Raw genomic sequence first — 17,523 nt, forward strand, 5'->3', positions numbered from 1 at the left:
AGGTATTTGTGATTTGCATAGATTTTTCAGAATTTACTTTGCAAGACAAAATAAAATAAATTTTTTTAAAAGAAGGGAAACTGTGCAGTATAAAACCTGTCCTCAGACATTGGTCCTACTTGTTATTCATTTAGTGAGCTTTTGTTTTTTATTTACTTTTTGGCTACACCGCAGGGCATGCGGGATCTTAGTTCCCCAGCCAGCGATCAAACCCGTGCCCCCTGCATTGGGAGGGCAGAATCTTAACCACCAGACCACCAGGGAAGTCCCTAGTGAGCTTTCAGTTTTTGCCTCTATACTGGGTGTACAGAATTAAACAAGTCACAGGTCTTGTTCTCCCAGTTCCTGGGAGGGTGAGTGGTTGAGATAAGTAAACGATGACAAAATAACACGATAAGGATCAGGAAAGTGGAGGGAGGCACAGGGAAAAGGTTCTTCACTCAGATGGAGGCAGGGAGGCATGGGAGTGAAGTCCAAGGAGGTTTCCCGTGGGAGGTGGCCTTTGAGAGGAATCCTAGGGGGAGAGGAGAGTTACCCAGGAGAAGATAAAGTCCAGTGTTCTAGGAAAAGGAATTCTCATGTGGGAATTCCCATATCTGTGAATTCTTACCTTTTCTAGCTTTATTAGTTTTCCGACACTGCTCTTTACTTTTCTAGACTAAGAATAGTCAAGTACTCATACGAGTCCCCAGACAAACCCAAATGCCCATGAATTGTCCCTACGCCCTTGTTTTTATTTTGTGGCCTATGATCTCACGTTGGCTGAAATCTCAAGTTGCCATCAATGACTGAAGTGACTGTCTCTTGGAAGACTTACAGAGTGGTGAACAGCGGAATCTGTGTATTCTGAGTGGTAGAGGACGTATCCTGATAGGGCACTTTTCTCTTGATTTGGAGACAGCAAGTCTTCAGTATTCCTTGTGAGAGATTTTAGATTAAAATGAAATGTGCTGCTAACATGAAAGCAACAAGTAACAGTGTCGTTTTCTATTTTCCTTCATGAAATCAGATTCATTCTAATCTTTGACACTCCACATTAATTAAATACTTTTTTCAGGATCAGCACTTGCTTTTCTTTAGTAAAGCAAACGCCCCTTTTAAAGGTATTAGCAGATGTCAAAAGGTAACCCTAGGAACTGCATAATAAGAAGGCAGTGGAACACAACATTTGATGGGGCGCTAACACTAAGAGACTCATTTATATTGTGCTTGTTTGTGATTTCTCCCGATCTAGCCCATCTTTTGTCTCTTTCCCTTTTCTAAATTGGAAAAGGAAACCAATTGCAAGAGGTTTACATAAGACTTGCAGAGCAGCTGCTCCCGTGCTGCACAGCTCAAACACCTTCGCATCATTCCTGGTTAGTTAGTGGGCTCAGAGTATTTATATTTTCCCCAAAGTACTGCTATAATGCATAGTTTGACTCCAAAGGCATAAATTCCATATTTTCTATTCGCCTTTGTGCCCGTATTTTAGGCAAAGCTCAGTTTCTTGGCAGTATACCATAAAAACGTGACTTTATGGCAGGTTGTTTATTGTTCGTTGGCAACGTGGTTGCCCAGGAGAGCTATTTGGTACAGCTCCATTAGAAAACAAAGTAAGGCTTTCTACCTTTTTAGGGATGTACGTTAGGGGTTTGGGCTTGTTTGAGGGAGGATGAAAGTATATATGGCTTTACAAATACATGATTCAAACCCTTTATCTTTTTTTTTACATTTGAATTTTATTTTATATTTTTTTATACAGCAGGTTCTTATTAGTTATCCATTTTATACGTATTAGTGTATACATGTCAATCCCAATCTCCCAATTCATCCCACCACCGCCACCCCCGCCTTCCCCCCTTGGTGTCCATACGTTTGCTCTCTACATCTGTGTCTCTATTTCTGCCTTGCAAACTGGTTCATCTGTACCATTTTTCTAGATTCCACATATATGTGTTAATATACGATATTTGTTTTTCTCTTTCTGACTTACTTCACTCTGTATGACAGTCTCTAGGTCCATCCATGTCTCTACAAATGACTCAATTTTGTTCCTCTTCATGGCTGAGTAATATTCCATTGTATATAGATACCACACCTTTTTAATCCATTTGTCTGTGGATTAGCATTTAGGTTGCTTCCACGTCCTGGCTATTGTAAACAGTGCTGCAATGAACATTGGGGTGCATGTGTCTTTTTGAATTATGGTTTTCTCTGGGTATGTGCCAAGTAGTGGGATTCCTGGGTCATACAGTAATTCTATTTGTAGTTTTTTAAGGAACCTCCATACTGTTCTCCACTGTGGCTGTATCAATTTACATTCCCACCAACAGTGCACAAGGAAAACCCTTTATCTTTTTACCTATGCATATTCTGAATAAACCAAGGCAGAACATGATTAATCAGACAGATATAATGCTTTTAAAAATTATATTTCAACTGTGTTGCTTTATGTTATTTTTTTCAAATTCAGAGAAAATATGAGAGCAAATATTATAGAAAGAACCAGCAAAACCCAGGATGGAGAAGCTATGTCTTTCTCTCTATCCCACAGAATTGTCATACTAACTTCCCAGTGTACAAAGAACGTTTCATGAATGATAACATGGGAAAGATAAATTATGAGGTTGTGATTAATATTATTTCTGGTATTTGAGAAATATTATAGGAAAGTTATGTTTTCAGTCATTTAAGAAATGCATTATCTACTGTGCAAAATATCTAAACTATTGTTTGCTTATTACATTGCTTTTGACAAGTGCTTTTTACAAATACTCTTTCACTAGGAAGTATTAAATAAATATGAAAGAAATGGTAGTGTTATCTGTACATATCCATAGAAAATACTTTTTATAACACTTTGGTGTGATTTGATCAGGTTATTTTTGAACGTTGACTGTTAGTCTTTCAGAGATAAAACCTAGCTTGCTACATCCGCTGGATCTTGCACTAGGTGGCAATAAAACAAGAAGAGCACAGAAAATAGAGCTGCTATCACAGGAGGAGCCATGATGGGGGAAGGTGCTAAGGACAACCAGAGTGAAAACTAAATGACGGCCAAACTTGCTTTTAATGGAAAATAGAAAGTACGAAAACTTTTATGGGCTTCAGCTGTGCCCAGACTGTTGCAATGAATAAAAAAAATCATTGTTATTAGTATTCTATTTTTCCTAAAATGTATACAGACTAAGATCATAAAGAATCTTTGTTATGTAGACTGGGTGACTAGAAAGCAAGAGATTCATTCAATGGCATTTTCCCTTCTCTTCACGTTAATTTCTCTATTGTTAGTTTCTTTGGTTACAACATGGTATCCATAGAATCATGGGCTTTCAGAGCTGTAGGAAACTAAGTCTATGTAGTTCCCACCTCTCAGTCTATACATGAAGAAATTAAAACCCAGACAGGGGAAGGGGCTTGCCCTGAGTTGTAATCAAACAAGAAGGCAAATACTAACAATACTTTCTTCATTATATTTCTTATCCATTTCTATGTATTCATTTATTAACACTCAGTAACTATTTACTAAACATCTGCTAAGTTATAGACAGAAATTAAAGCTGCAATGGTGCTTACATTCTTTCTAGGGAGAGGTGATGAATACAGATGAGTAAATCAATAGGTTTATAGTATGACAGGTGGTCATAACTGCTGTAGAGAAAAAGAAGACAATTGGAGTGCCTGGAGAGAGAGCCTCCTTGAGAAAACAAAACAAAACAAAACATGAAGGAGTTGGGGGAATTAGCACGTATATACTATCTGGGGGAGGAGGATTCCACAAAGAGAGAGTGAGTTAAAGGGACTGTGTTAGTGTTGTCGGCTGTCTTTGAGGAAAGCATGGAGACCAGTGTAGCTGGGATGAGACGGAGAGAAGCAGGCTCTGAGGCTGGAGAGGGACCATGATGTGAAGGTGAGAGACACTGTCAGCACCCTGGCTTTCCTGTCATGTGTGAGATAGAAAGCTATCAGATAATTGGGCTAGATAAACAACATGTTTTCTTTTTAAAGCATCTCTTTGGCTGAGTTTTGACAGTATATTGGAGGGGGAGATAAGGACAGAGCATTTAGGAGCATCTTAAGAGGAGACCTTTTTTTTTTTTTTTGAAGTATAGTTGATTTGCAATATTGCATTAGTTTCAGGTGTACAGCGTAATGATGATTCAGTCTTTTTTCAGATTATATTCCATTATAGGTTATTGTAAGATATTGGGTATAGTTCCCTGTGCTATACAGTAAATCCTTGTTGCTTATCTATTTTATGTATAGTAGTTTGTATCTGTTAATCCCATACTCCTAATTTGTGCCTCCTTTCCTCCTTCTCCCCTTTGGTAATCATAAGTTTGTTTTCTATGTCTTTGAGTCTGTTTCTGTTTTGTATATAGCTTCATTTGTATTATTTTTTATATTCCACATAAGAGTTATGTCATATAATATATATTTGTCTGTCTCTGTCTGGCTAACTTCAGTTAGTATGACAATCTCTAGGTCCATCCATGTTGCTGCAAATGGCAAAATTTCATTTTTTAAAAGACTGAGTGATATTGCATTGTATATATGTACGATATCTTCTTTGTCTAGTCATCTGTTGATGGACATTTAGGATGCTTCCATGTCTTGGCTATTGTAAATAGTGCTGCTAGGAACATTGAGGTGCATGTGTTTTTTCAAATTAGGGTTTTCATTTTTTTCTGGATATATACCCAGGAGTGGGATTCCTGGATCATATGGTAGGTTTTATTTTTTTTTAATTTTAATTTTTGTTTTTTAAAGGAACCTCCATACTGTTTTCCTTAGTGGCTGTATCAGTTTACATTCCCACCAACAGTGTAGGAGGGTTCCCTTTTCTCCACACCCTCTCCAGCATATATTACTTGTAGACTTTTTGATGGTAGCCATTCTGACTAGTGTGAGGTGATACCTCATTGTAGTTTTGATTTGCATTTCCTCTAATAATTAGTGATATTGAGCTTCTTTTCACGTGCTTATTGGCCATCTGTATGTCTTCTTTGGAAAAATGCCTATTTAGGTCTTCTGTCCATTTTTCAATTGCATTGTTTGTTTTTCCGTACTGTATTGAGTTATATGAACTGTTTGTATATTTTGGATATCAATCCCTTGTCAGTTGCATTCTTTGACAATGTTCTTTCCCATTCTGTAGGTTGTCTTTTCATTTTGTTGATGGGTTCCTTTGCTGTGCAAAAGGTTTTAAGTTTGATTAGGTCCCATTTGTTTATTTTTGCTTTTATTTCTTTTGCCTTGGGAGAATGTTCTAAGAAAATACTGTTATGATTTATGTCAAAGAATGTTTTGCCTATGTCCTCTTCTAGGAGCTTCATGGTATCATGCCTTATATTTAGGTTTTTAAGCCATTCTGAGTCTATTTTTGTGTATGGTGTGAGGGTGTGTTCGAATTTCACTGATTTACATGTAGCTGTCCAGCTTCCCCAGCACCACTTGTTGAAGAGACTGTCTTTTCTCCACTGTATATTCTTGCTTTCCTTGTCATAGATTAATTGACCATTAATTGGTTTATTTCTGGGCTGTCTATTCTGTTCCATTGATCTATGTGTCTGTTTTTGTGCTGCTACTGTACCACACTGTTTTGATTACTGTAGCTTTGTAGTATAGTCTGAAATCTGGAAGGGTTATATCTCCAACTTTGTTCTTTTTTCTCAAGACTGACTTGGCAATTCTGTGTCTTTTATGGTTCCATATAAATTTTAGGATTATTTGTTTTAGTGCTGTGAAAAATGTGATGGGTATTTTGATAGAGATTGCATTAAATATGTAGATTGCTTTGGGTATTATGGCCGTCTTAACAATATTAATTCTCCCAATCCAAGAGCATGGGATGTCTTTCCATTTCTTTGTATCATCTTCAATTTCCTTCATCAATGTTTTATAGTTTTCAGAGTGTAGATCTTTCACCTTCTTGCTTAAGTTTATTCTTAGGTATTTTATTCTTTTAATGCAATTTTAAACAGGATTTTTTTTCTCTTTCTGATATCTCATTATTAGTGTAAAGAAACACAACAGATTTCTGTATATTAATCTTGTACCCTGCTACATTGCTGAATTCACTTATTAGTTCTAATAGTTTTGTGTAGAGACTTTATGGTTCTCTATACAGAGTATCATATCCTCTGCAAATAGTGACAGTTTTACCTCTTCCTTTCCAAATTAGATATACTTTATTTCTTTTTCTTGTTTGATTGCTGTGGCTAGGACTTACAATACTATGTTGAATAAAAGTGGTGAGAGTGGACATCCTTGTCTTGCTCCTGATTTTAGAGGAAAGGCTTTCAGCTTTTCACTGTTGAGTATTATGTTGGCTGTGGTTTGTCATAAATGGCCTTTATTATGTTGAGATATGTTCCCGCTATACCCAGCTTGGTGAGCATTTTTATCATGAATGGATGCCAAATTTTGTCAAATGCTTTTTCTGCATCTGTTGAGATGATCGTGTGATTTTTATCCTTTGTTTTCTTAATGTAGTGTATCACATTGATTGATTTGTGTATGTTGAACCATCCTTGTGGCACTGGAATGACTCCAACTTGATAATGGTGTCTGATTCTTTTTATGTATTATTGGATTTGGTTTGTTAATATTTTGTTGAGGATTTTTGCATCTATATTCATCTAAGATATTGGCCTGTAATTTTTTTTTTTCGTAGTGTCTTTGTCTGGTTTTGGTATCAGGGTGATGGTGGCCTCATAGAATGAATTTGGGAATGTCCCCTCCTCTTCAATTTTTGGGAATAGTTTGAGAAGGATAGGTATAAGTTCTTCTTTGTATGTTTGGTAGAATTCCCCAGTGAAGACATCTGGTCCTGGACTTTTGTTTGTAAGGATTTTTAAAAAATTACAGATTCTATTTCACTTCTAGTGATCTGTTTGTTCAAATTATCTGTTTCTTCTTGACCCGGTCTTGTCAGTCTGTATGTTTCTGGAAACATGTTCATTTATTCTAGGTTTAATTTGTTGGTGTTATTGTCACCTCCTCTCTTCAGAACTCTATCCTTCAACCTCCCCATCTCTGCTTATGAAAATCTTAAATGCCTTCAGGTCCCTCCTTATGTATTCCATGTTATATGATCCCCTTGTTGATGACCTTAGCCAGAAGTATATCTTTCTCATCTCAACTGCTGTCGTATTTATTTTCAAAAACATTTTTCAGCTTAGATACTGTCCTATACACTAAACATTTTTGTATCTTCCATACTATCTTTCTTGAAGCACATGAATGTGCTATACAAAGATATGCTGACTTAAAAAATGAGTAAATGACTAGTTGCCAGTCTGCTAACTCCAAGTCCACTGCTTTCCCCTTTCATCATTCTGCCTCTGCCTTTGGTGTGATTTGGATGAGTGTTGCCCACTCATATTTAACCACATTCTTGGCACTAAGTCTGGAACCGCATGGCCTAGTCTACACAAAGTTAGGGGAATTTCTGATTTTGTCACAGCTCAGAACCTCCAGCTCAGCAACCAGGAAGCTTCGCCTAGAGGAGGTCCCTTATGACGGTAGAGAACAACATGTCATCATAAACTGAAAAGAAGGACGAGATCTGTGAATTCAAGTATCTCTTTAAATCTTTGTTGCTACTGACTAGACAAAAAGCTTAATGAATCACCTCTCCTATTAAAGAATTTATATTTGAAGGGCTAGTTTTTAGGCAATGTATATAAAATTTGATCATAATTCAGTTTGCAAAAAATTAAGCCTTGTGTCATTCTCCTTAATATAGAGTCAAGTTCCATAGTTTGTCATTAAAATTCTCTCTCGGAGGAAAAGGTAGTTGTCTGCTATTAGTTTTTGTTTAGTTCTTCCGAATGGCTTAAGTACCTTATTAATATTTGTCAATAACCTAGCAAAGTAAGTAGAAATCTCTAGCCCTATTAAAAGAGTAGATAGTTGGGGGCAAAATTCCTTGGTTTAATGTGTTGTCAGCTGGACCCTACTCTAGCTTAGGGGATAGAATTATACCTCAGAGTCCTATTGAAAACAATTGGATAATGATGAATCTAGGCAGATGTAAGACAACTTACACTCACACAACCCAGTTTGCCTTGAAACAATGCAGAGGTATTTTACGTTGAGAAATATGGATTGTCCTAGGGCCTTTCATGTTCTGCTTAACAGATTAAAAAAAACTTTTAACTTTTTATTTCTCTGCTTGTATTTTTTTTTTCGTGTCACATACTGTAAGCCCATTATGGGGAGGAGAATATCTGGTTCCCGTAGAATATTTCCTTAGTGCTTGGCTTATATTGGGACTTGAAAAATGTTTGCTGACGGACTAAATTAAAACATTAGTCACATATGTTTTGTTCATGGGTATTCAAAGTGAAGAATGATTCCAGGTATGAAAATGAGAGATGTGTGGAAATCAGCATTTTAGATGTATAACGAGAGTGACTTTTACCAGGGAACTCTGCCAATCTTCCTTCAAAATAATTAGCATGGAAATTAGAATTCATATTGTATGCCCCCAAACGGTTGTTGTATAGATGATTATTAGTGCATAGGTGGTGTTTATGTGGAAGCACAGATGTGTTCAGAAACCTCTGATCTGGGTGACACTGTGTCACAACCCAGCCTGTATTCACAAGTGAATTCCATTCCATTCCCCCTTATCCTGCACCACAACTGCATCGTGCATACTTACACAGGTGTACCTATTTATCCAGACAGAATTACATTTTTGAGAAAATAGCTTAATGAATTACTTTGCATTTGCAATAAGTAACTTTAATGAACTATCTAAACAAAGGATATAGGTTTCCTGGTTAGCCATACAATTAAAATTTCTCAAGGCGGTTAAGGTATGAATTATTTTTGAGAATCAAAGAATCACCCACGTACAATGCATGCCTAGTTTGATACCAATTCACAAAGGACTTAGTGAATAACATTGTATGAGTGGTCTCTTTTATTTTGAGAGTCAGGGAAGGGGAGGCACCTTTTCTTATTCTGGTAAAACTTTTATCTGGTCACTGAGGAAAAAAAATCACATTTCCTATGTGATATTTTGTCATACACATGAATATGTAACTGCATATAGAAACGGCTGCCAGTTTTGGGAGGAACAGTAGAAAGTTTGCTTCTGGATCTGTTTCTATAACAAGCATGCAAGTAGGGTGAGTTTTGAGTTCTTATGAAAATTTATTTGTCGAGTTCTGAAGTTTTCTAGTACATGTAGGAAGTAAGTTTATGCAGTTTTAATTTCTAGGTCTGTCTTCTTTTCTATTCATCTTTAGTACAAATGTTCAATCACCACACGCATGGGTTACCTGCTTAGAAAATCATGATTCATTCTGGAGAGATGCTGCATTCTCCAAGGAGGCTGACCGGGATAGCAGAGAAAGTCCTTATTTTAGAGTCAGGAACATTGGGAATGTCAGCTCTGACGTTTACTAGCTGTGCGACCTGGCAAATGATTTAACCCCTCTGAGCCCCTTTACCCGTGTGTGACTGGCCTCCAAGAGCTGTTGGGGGCATGCCGGGTACTTAGTAGTCATTAAGGAAAAGGTTGTTCCATTCTTTCATCTTCCTTTTACAGTTTCCTCTGCAGGTTGGAACAGAACCAAGATAAAATCCCTCCCAAGCAAACAAGACTATTATGATGCAAAACAAAGTGTTTGATTAAAGTGATTTCCTTAGCTGCAAGCTATTGTGTGGTTTGGAAAGCAGTTCTTTTGTAGGATGTCAATATGCAATTGTTAAATAATTCACACCAAGAACATGCAGATCAGCATAGATTTCATACAATTTGTAGATAACTTTCCACCCTAAAATATGTCTTGATTTAGCTGCTCACTTTCTTTTCATCTCACTGAATTCGTTTTTCCAGTGTCCACATTTTCTGGAGAAAAGGCATAGTATGGTTGAGGGAAACAAGAAAAATGGAGGAAGAGGAGAATTCCAGGGCCTGTGAGAAGGGGCACCAATGCAGGAATGTCAAAGCTTGATGTCTTATTTTCACCCCTTTATAAAATTTTGGTTAACTTTCCCTTCCTCTGTGGGGAGAAGGAAAGGACTTCATCTTTCATTCCTTCCAACTCTGACCTTCCATCCAGTAACTTCAACTCTGGTTGCTTCTGTAACAATGGGAAAAATGTGTCTAACTTGATTCTAGATCCAGTAGATGGAGTCATTTTGGCAGGAGGGATGGAGTGCAAATCACCATTGGATGAAAGAAAAGAGATTACCTTACATTAAGCTACTTTATATTTAGATGACATTATGTTTAGATTTGGGAACTGGACATGTGCAGAATGTCAGGAGAATCAACTGACCAAGAAACATGGATCCAAATAGAAATGTCTGACAAGGAACTTCCTCATTGAAGAGGGGCCAGAGTGGCACGTGGTGGCAGGCTTCCTGTGGGGTACATCTTTTTTTTTTTTTTTTTTAACCTTCTCACTTGAGGCTTTCAGATTCAGACCTGGCCACTATTCCTTTGTTCTGTTTCTCTCCTGTTCTTCTTTCTCCCTTAACACCTGCTAAAAGGTAAGAAGTTGTCAAGACACACCTGACTTTCAATTGTCTAGGAATTTTATATCTCTTCAACCAATGAATTAGTTAAACTGAAATATTTTTTATTACCTTGTTTTTTCCTGAGTCCTAAATTTCTCTCATTCCCTCCACTTCCAGACCTTCCTATTTCCATTTTAAGCTGTGACACTCCGTGGCAAATGTCTAGCGCGCATATTCTCCCAGGACCCAATTTTCCTTTCTCTACTTTATTCCTGGTGCCGCCTCTGTTTCTAATCTTTTCCCGTGTGAAGTGTCAGTGCATATGTCCTCTGGGATCCCATCCAGACTCTGACACTTATTGGCTGGTGCCTAGGACAGTTTCCTGTTCTCTCTGAGACTCATTTTAACAGAATCTACCTCTTGAACGTTGTGGTGAGGACAGAAATAGAAAGTCAGTGCCAGTGATGGGTTTCCTGCCCAGGGCTGTGCTGGAGCAGTGCAGAGCTAAAGTCATCTACATCCAATGATAGGAGAAAAGTGGGAAGGGTTTGCAGCCCGTTTCTATTGGAAAAAAAATGGTATTCAGGAACAAAAGTCCTGGTCCGCTGAGGTCAACCAGTTCAAGTTGGTGACCAGACACTTAACCATTGGACCACACTTACAAACTCATCTCCTTTTTAAGCGACCTGCTTCTGTGCTCCAAAAAAACCTGAACTGACTGGCTGCTGTCTTTCCCCAGTTTGAACTCCAGTGGATGCTGATTCATTGTGACCCACTGCGACCCAGGAGAGAAACTTGCCAGGAGCTGCCAACGAGGGTAACAGCGAGTCCCTGGACCACCTGCAAAGACCACTTCCACCCAGCGTAGCTCTCGCCACCTCCTCAAAATCCCCCCCTCCCCACTCTCTTTCTCTAAAGAATCCAGGCTTTGCAGCACAGACCAGATAGACAGTAAGGAAGCACCGGTCCCACCCACAGCTGGGCGGGTAGAAACCACCTTGGGGCGGGGGTGTCTGTTTCTACCTTGGGTGGCTTACGACCCTCCCTCCTCCCCTCGCAAACATCTCCGCAAGAACACTGCCGGTCGCAGCCCTCAGTGGCACGCAGGCCGTCGCCTTGGCTCCTAGGACAGCAGGATGCTTGCTGCCCTGGGGCGGGAGGGGCGCGTGCAGAACCGGCCTGAGCGGCCGCGGGGAAGGGGTTAAAAGGGACTGTTGTCATTCTATCCGTCCTCCCGGCCCCGCAAGCTCTCCTCCAATCCCCAGGACCCTCTCCGGGGCCACTCACAAACAGGAGGAATTTAGGCCTCTCTGTCTGGGGGCGCTCTTTGTGGGGACAAGCGCCACTGTGCGCGCGTGGAGGGCGGGCCCGGGGATTAGCGGCGCGCGGCGGGGATGGCCTGGTCGGCGCGGGACCGCGGGGCCCTCGGGCTGGGACTGCTGCTGTCGGGGCTCTGCCTGTGCGTGGCTCAAGTAAGTTGCGCGCGGGTTTAGGGGGACGCCTTCCCACTGTCTCCCCATCTTTTCTTCTCCAGCCCAGCGAGACCACCGACCTGGTAAGCCAGGGGGCGCAGCCGTCGGGGGAGCCTCAGGGAAGGTGCCGAGCACCCCGTGGGCTGCCGGGCCCCGCGCATCCTGCGGCGAGCACGGTGGGAGGCGGGGGCCCTAGGTGACCCCTACGGTCCCGGAAAGGGCGCCCCCTCGCCCAGCGGGCCCCCATACTGCAGGCTCAGGCGGTGGAGGCCGGCGGAGGCTGGAGGCCGGGGTTTAATTTTCAGCCTGACTGCCCCTCCCCCCTTCCCCTGCCCCTTCCCCCTCCCCCCTTCCCTCCCTTCCCTCCTTCCCCTCCCTTCCCCTCCCCTCCCCTTTCCCCTTCCATCCCCTCCCCCTTTCCCTCCCCCTCTCCTCCCCCGTCCCCTCCCCCTCTCCTCCCCCGTCCCCTCCCCCTCCTGGCGCGGTCCAGGGCAGCCCAGCGTGAGTAGGCGGTGTTCCAGCAAACTTTGCATCCCGCCCACTGTGCCCGCTGGTCAGGGTGGACCCGTGGCCCGGACTCGCCTCGAAATTTCGGCAGCTTCCCGAAGGCTCGGCGTCTCCTCCCTCCGCCCAGGACAGGACCCCGCGGGGGCAGGGGAGCCAGCGCCGTTTGAGGTTTCACTTACAAAGACCCCATTGTAACCTGTCTGGTCCCCGGAGTTTAGAAAAACCAAGTTTCCTTTCATCAGAATGAAGCTTTTTTCTTTCTTTCTTTTTTTAAATTTAGAAGAGAGACAGAGAAAAAAAATCTCACATTCCCTAAGCAACGTGTGCAAACTATTTCAGAGGCCAGCCTTCCCTCTAACACCATCAAAGCTGAGCTGTTTGCAGCCGATAAAAGGGGTCACACCCTAGGGTCAGCCTGAAATTTGGGGTGTTTTTGAAGCGAGGTGCCCAGACCTCCTGCAAGAGAATCGCTGCAGGCGGATCTGAAAGAAGGCCAGGCGCTCGCTGGGTTTCACCGCTTTCCCCACCCACCCCCATCCTCCCTTGTCTTTCCCTGAGAGGATTCCCCCAGCTTTCTCCTGAGCACAGGAAGGTCTACAGAATGACACTGTAGTTGATCTGGGCTGGGGCGCCTCCGCTCCTACCTGTTCCACTTTGGCCAAAACACTGACCCGCAATCACCGATTAAATCGAGGTATTCAGTGACCACCAGCTTCAAGATCGAATCCCTTGAGGAAGAGGCCCCCTCTTCCTCACAAGCCCCCTTCGGTTGAATGCTCTGTAGACGTGAGGACTCCACCCTGGGGGCCTGGACTGTGCTCTAACCTCACTGTCAGCCTCACTGAGAACCTTGAGGAGGGGAAGAAGTTCCCTTGGAAGTTCGATCCCCCCGTGTTATGTTGGGTTCAAACCCCGGCCTCTGCAGGGCAATGCCTTTACCGGGCCACGCGGGGAGCCTTGGGCCCTGGTGTCCAGTTTTGCGTCGTTGCCCCACGTACTCCACTAATCCATGTGCGCTCTCTTGTCAGAGGGGACCCCCGGGTGAGCAGGGTCCTCCGGGGCCGCCGGGCCCCCCTGGAGTCCCGGGCATCGACGGCATCGACGTAAGTGTCACCTTCCCCCAGCGGCTCGGGTGGGTTCTTTGAGAGCGCACGGAGCCCCCCACCCAAAGGCGGGATGGGACGTGGGTGAGCCTGGAAGCCTGGGAATTTCGGAGGGAGGAGGTCACGTGTCCTGTGACCCCAGTTGGTCATGGACCAGCACCGTTTAGCCCGTCCCCGTCCCCGATTTGTGAGGGATTCTCCCGGAGGGGTCCCCAGCGCCCCCCTCTCACGGACTGCTCTCCCTTTCCTCCTGTCCTCCAGGGTGACCGAGGTCCGAAGGGTCCCCCGGGCCCCCCGGTAAGTGGATCAGCGCCTTGGCCCTCCACTTCCTTCCTTCCGACGTGGTCTGCAGCCACGTGCGTTAGAAGAGTCTCAACTCTGCCCCCTTTTCTCTCCTTTTTTCTCTCCCTGCCTCGCGACCTCCCTGCCCAGGGCCCCCCGGGAGAGCCGGGAAAGCCGGGAGCTCCGGGCAAACCTGGCACGCCGGGCGCAGACGTGAGTAGTGGGAACTGGGGGCGCGCATCCGGGCCCAAGGCGTGTGTGTGTGCGTGTGTGTGTGTGTGTGTGTGTGCGTGTAGAGAGGCGCAGGCTGCAGGGATGGGGGTGACCGTGGTCCCAGTTGCAGCAGGGCTGTGGCCCTGAACTTGGCCTTGCGCGCGGGCTTGGCACGGACGTGGCCGTTTCGGCGCATGGGTCTTCGAGGGTGGAGACTCCGCGCAGCTCCCTGGGGAGAGCACGCAGCGCTGGCATTTCCTGCTCTCGGAAAACATAGGTGGATACCGGTTCCTGCCTCTAACCGTCCACTCCCCTGCTCAGCCGGTGCCGGGGAGGAGGGATCCGACTGGCCTCTGCAGGGGCTTCCCAGCAAGCCGTCTCTGCCCTTGCCTTCCGGCACCCCCTAAATGCATTTAGAAAAGGAACCTGCAGGGGAAGGTTCTTGGGGTTCTCCTAAATCCCAGGGAAAAGAGAAGAGAAAGATGCTCTTGAGGGGAGGGTCTGAAGTGAGTGGGGGTGGGTGGAAGCAGGGCTGGGGCAGGGAACTGGTCAGTACACGTGGAAGAGGAAATTCAAAACTAGTCTTCTGTCTTTCCACGGGTGTTTTCTTGGCTGACATCACTGACAGGAATAAGCTGACTAGGGTTGCCTGAAGACCGGGAAGCAGCAGCCTCTCCGCAGCCTACCCCCCAGCACACCTGCCTCCCCCGCATAGGAGGGACGCTCAGATGCTGAGCTGTGTGATAAACCTAACACTAAGTAACATTTCTTCAGAGTAAAAGGACTTCAGGCCTCTCGGCTTCTCTGTCCGTACACTGGACTAATATTTATTGAGGTCTCACTGCAGGCCACTCCTTGACTTTGCCGCTGGATACGAAGTGACGTAAGACCCAGCACCTGCTCTCAGAGAACAGACAAGGCTGGGTCCCTCAAGTTGTCCTTCAAGTTACCATTTCATGTGGTTTCCCCGAACTAAGGACTTTTCTAAATCAAAAAAAAAGCACCCAAAAACCTATGATTATAGATTTCGAGAAGTTTTGACTGGAGTTTAAGACAGAGCCTTCATTTTGAGAAAAAGAAAAACCACACAGCTGGATGTTAGTGGTTATTAAGATGTGCTTTCTTTATCGAGATTAGCATAATGAAAATATTTGTCTATGCTATTCATTGCCTTAGGAGATATCGACTTTGTTTTATGCTTCAAAGGCCCTAGTTTGAACTTTCTAGGTATGTAAAGTGGCAGTGCATGAGGTTCCCAGGGACCAATATTCGTATAATACAAACTGAAATTATATAACTCGTTGGCTATCAAGCTTTTCTTTGAAACTCCGTGAATTACTTATGACACATGATAACAAAAACGTCTGATAAATACAAGGCCACTAAGTAAACCAGTAGCCCAATACAGGTTGGATTTATTTCTGCATTCCTTTGAAACGTGGACCTTGTTTTATGTGAAAAGAAAATTGGTGATTAAATGACTATCATTATTATTGATTGTTGTGGCGGTTGAAGCGTAAACCAATGGCCTGAAGTCTTGTCTCACTATTGAGTTGCCATAATTTCAGACAGAGGACTAGAATGATGGTGCTTTTGTAGCAGGTGCAACAAATTCTTCACCTGTAAAGAAGAATAAAGACAATGCCTGGTTTTGCTTTGTAAAGTAATTTCCACACTTAAACAGAAACTTGGGATAAACAAATGAAAGGTCTTCAAAATCTTCAGAAGTACAATGTAAATAACACCTACAAATAGTTTTTTTTTTTCTCCTTTGTCTATAGTTGCAGTACCACAGTGCAGATTTCCAAATCAGATTTCCAAAGTTAAAAAGTGTAAAATAGTAAGGTTTCTTATATCATAGAACTTTGACCCTGGAAGGTCCTCAGGGAGACACTGATGAGGGCATTGAATCAATCTTCTGGGATTGCAAAGGAAAGCAAGAGAAAAAGAGAAAGAGAAAGGAAGGAGAGAGAAAGTAAGAAAGTCGTGTGTGTGCCAGTATTTTGGGCATTTTTGGAACTGAGCAAAAAATGAACCATACTAATTGGCATTTGAGTAGAACTTTTTTTTCAAATGCAGTCACAAACATTATTTCCTTTAACTTTACAATAAGCTGGAAAGTAGGTCTGGCTAATTTTATTCTTCACAGACAAGGACACTGAATAATTATGAGGACAAGTGGTTCCCCCAGGGGCCCCGAGTTATTCAGTGGCTAAGGTGGTGAAAGAAACCAGATTTCTTGATTTTTCGAGTCACTTTCTTTCCGGATAGCTTTGCCTCATGCAGATAGGAATGAGGTTCTTAAATAGACGAATATTTGGAGAAAATAGGGAGGAAAAGAATGATAGTGAATTTTTGTTATCTGAATTACCAAGAAATATGATATTAAAAATTCAATGGATAGTAAAAATATTTTAATTGATATTTTATTATTACTTGTAAATATTGGTATAAATTTCATGTTCACCAAAGTTTGAAATGGAACCACATGCAGCTTACAAAATCCTGACCTGAAAAGTTTTTTTTATTCCACTCTTTGACACATTTGACATTTTAAACAGACCTTTTACCCTAAATTGAGAATAGACCTTGAGACTAATGAAATACCAGAAACTGGATCAGAGTTTGCTGTTTGTCTCTGGGCTTGAGAGCTAAGTAAGTGGGAAAGCGTAAGTTATCTTTCTTGGTAGGTGAACCTAAGTGTAGTGGTGGGACCTGAACCCTCCAACCTTGGTTCATGGCAAAGCTGTATTTTTTGGTAATGTTAACAAATGGTTAATCGATGGTGTTTGGAAGGATCTGAAAGGAACGTGGCTTCAAGGTAATTATCCTGAATCAAGTGGATTCGTGACAGAAAAGGTAAACGAGTCATGGCAGCTAATCTTGTGGGATTATGTGTTGGGTCTCTTGAGCTGAGTGGTTGGAATGTGGGAAGGAAATTACTGTTGATGGCTGTTGTGCTCTGCCAGACAGCGGCAGGAAGTTTCAGAACACAGTTGGCTTTAATATCGTCCCGTATAGAACTTAATCTTCATTAGCATTCATATGAAAGCAGTTCTTTCTGCCGCTGGCAGTATTTTCCTCTAGTCATTTCTCTGACAAATAAGAATGATTGCAAGTTGGAGTTGTATGCGTGCATCTGTAAATGCAAATTGTAGACTTATGTACATCCATATAAAATCCCTCCTTTCCTGCTAAGACTTTAGTAAGTGGATTCTTTTCCCTTATAGACGTGTAAAATTAAAGAGGTCAGAGCTTGGTTGTAAGCTCTGCTCCCAAAGGACAGCTGTGCTGTTATCATTCATAACTTATATTCTTATAGGCACTTTTGCTGTGGCATGCTTAGTGAGCTCTGTAAAGTAGTATTTTTTTTTCATTCGTATAGCATCCATCTCAGATACAGAGAAGAGGAATTAGAATGAAGTACAGGAATTATAGTTAAGCCATGCTACTTTTTACAGGAAAGAGGTTAGAACATCCTC

The 17,523-nt window shown here is 42.6% G+C and overlaps 1 protein-coding gene across 2 annotated transcripts in view; it reads left to right on the forward strand.

The window, feature by feature from the left end:
• Positions 1–3,761: 3,761 nt before the first annotated feature.
• COL9A1 (collagen type IX alpha 1 chain) overlaps positions 3,762–17,523 on the forward strand; it is a 68,940-nt gene continuing 55,178 nt past the window's right edge. Inside the window, exons 1-6 of one of the 2 annotated variants that reach the window (XM_049695431.1) lie at positions 3,762–3,892; positions 11,204–11,281; positions 11,999–12,019; positions 13,472–13,546; positions 13,808–13,843; positions 13,979–14,041. In XM_049695431.1, the coding sequence (XP_049551388.1) occupies positions 11,219–11,281; positions 11,999–12,019; positions 13,472–13,546; positions 13,808–13,843; positions 13,979–14,041 (258 nt within the window). In that variant the 5' untranslated portion in view covers positions 3,762–3,892; positions 11,204–11,218. Of the gene's footprint in view, positions 3,893–11,203; positions 11,282–11,572; positions 11,937–11,998; positions 12,020–13,471; positions 13,547–13,807; positions 13,844–13,978; positions 14,042–17,523 lie in introns of those variants that run through there. The other variant, XM_049695432.1, reaches the window with a different exon arrangement.

The sequence above is a fragment of the Orcinus orca genome, chromosome 12 (genome assembly GCF_937001465.1).
Source record: "Orcinus orca chromosome 12, mOrcOrc1.1, whole genome shotgun sequence".
In the NCBI taxonomy this organism is placed as follows: domain Eukaryota; kingdom Metazoa; phylum Chordata; class Mammalia; order Artiodactyla; family Delphinidae; genus Orcinus; species Orcinus orca.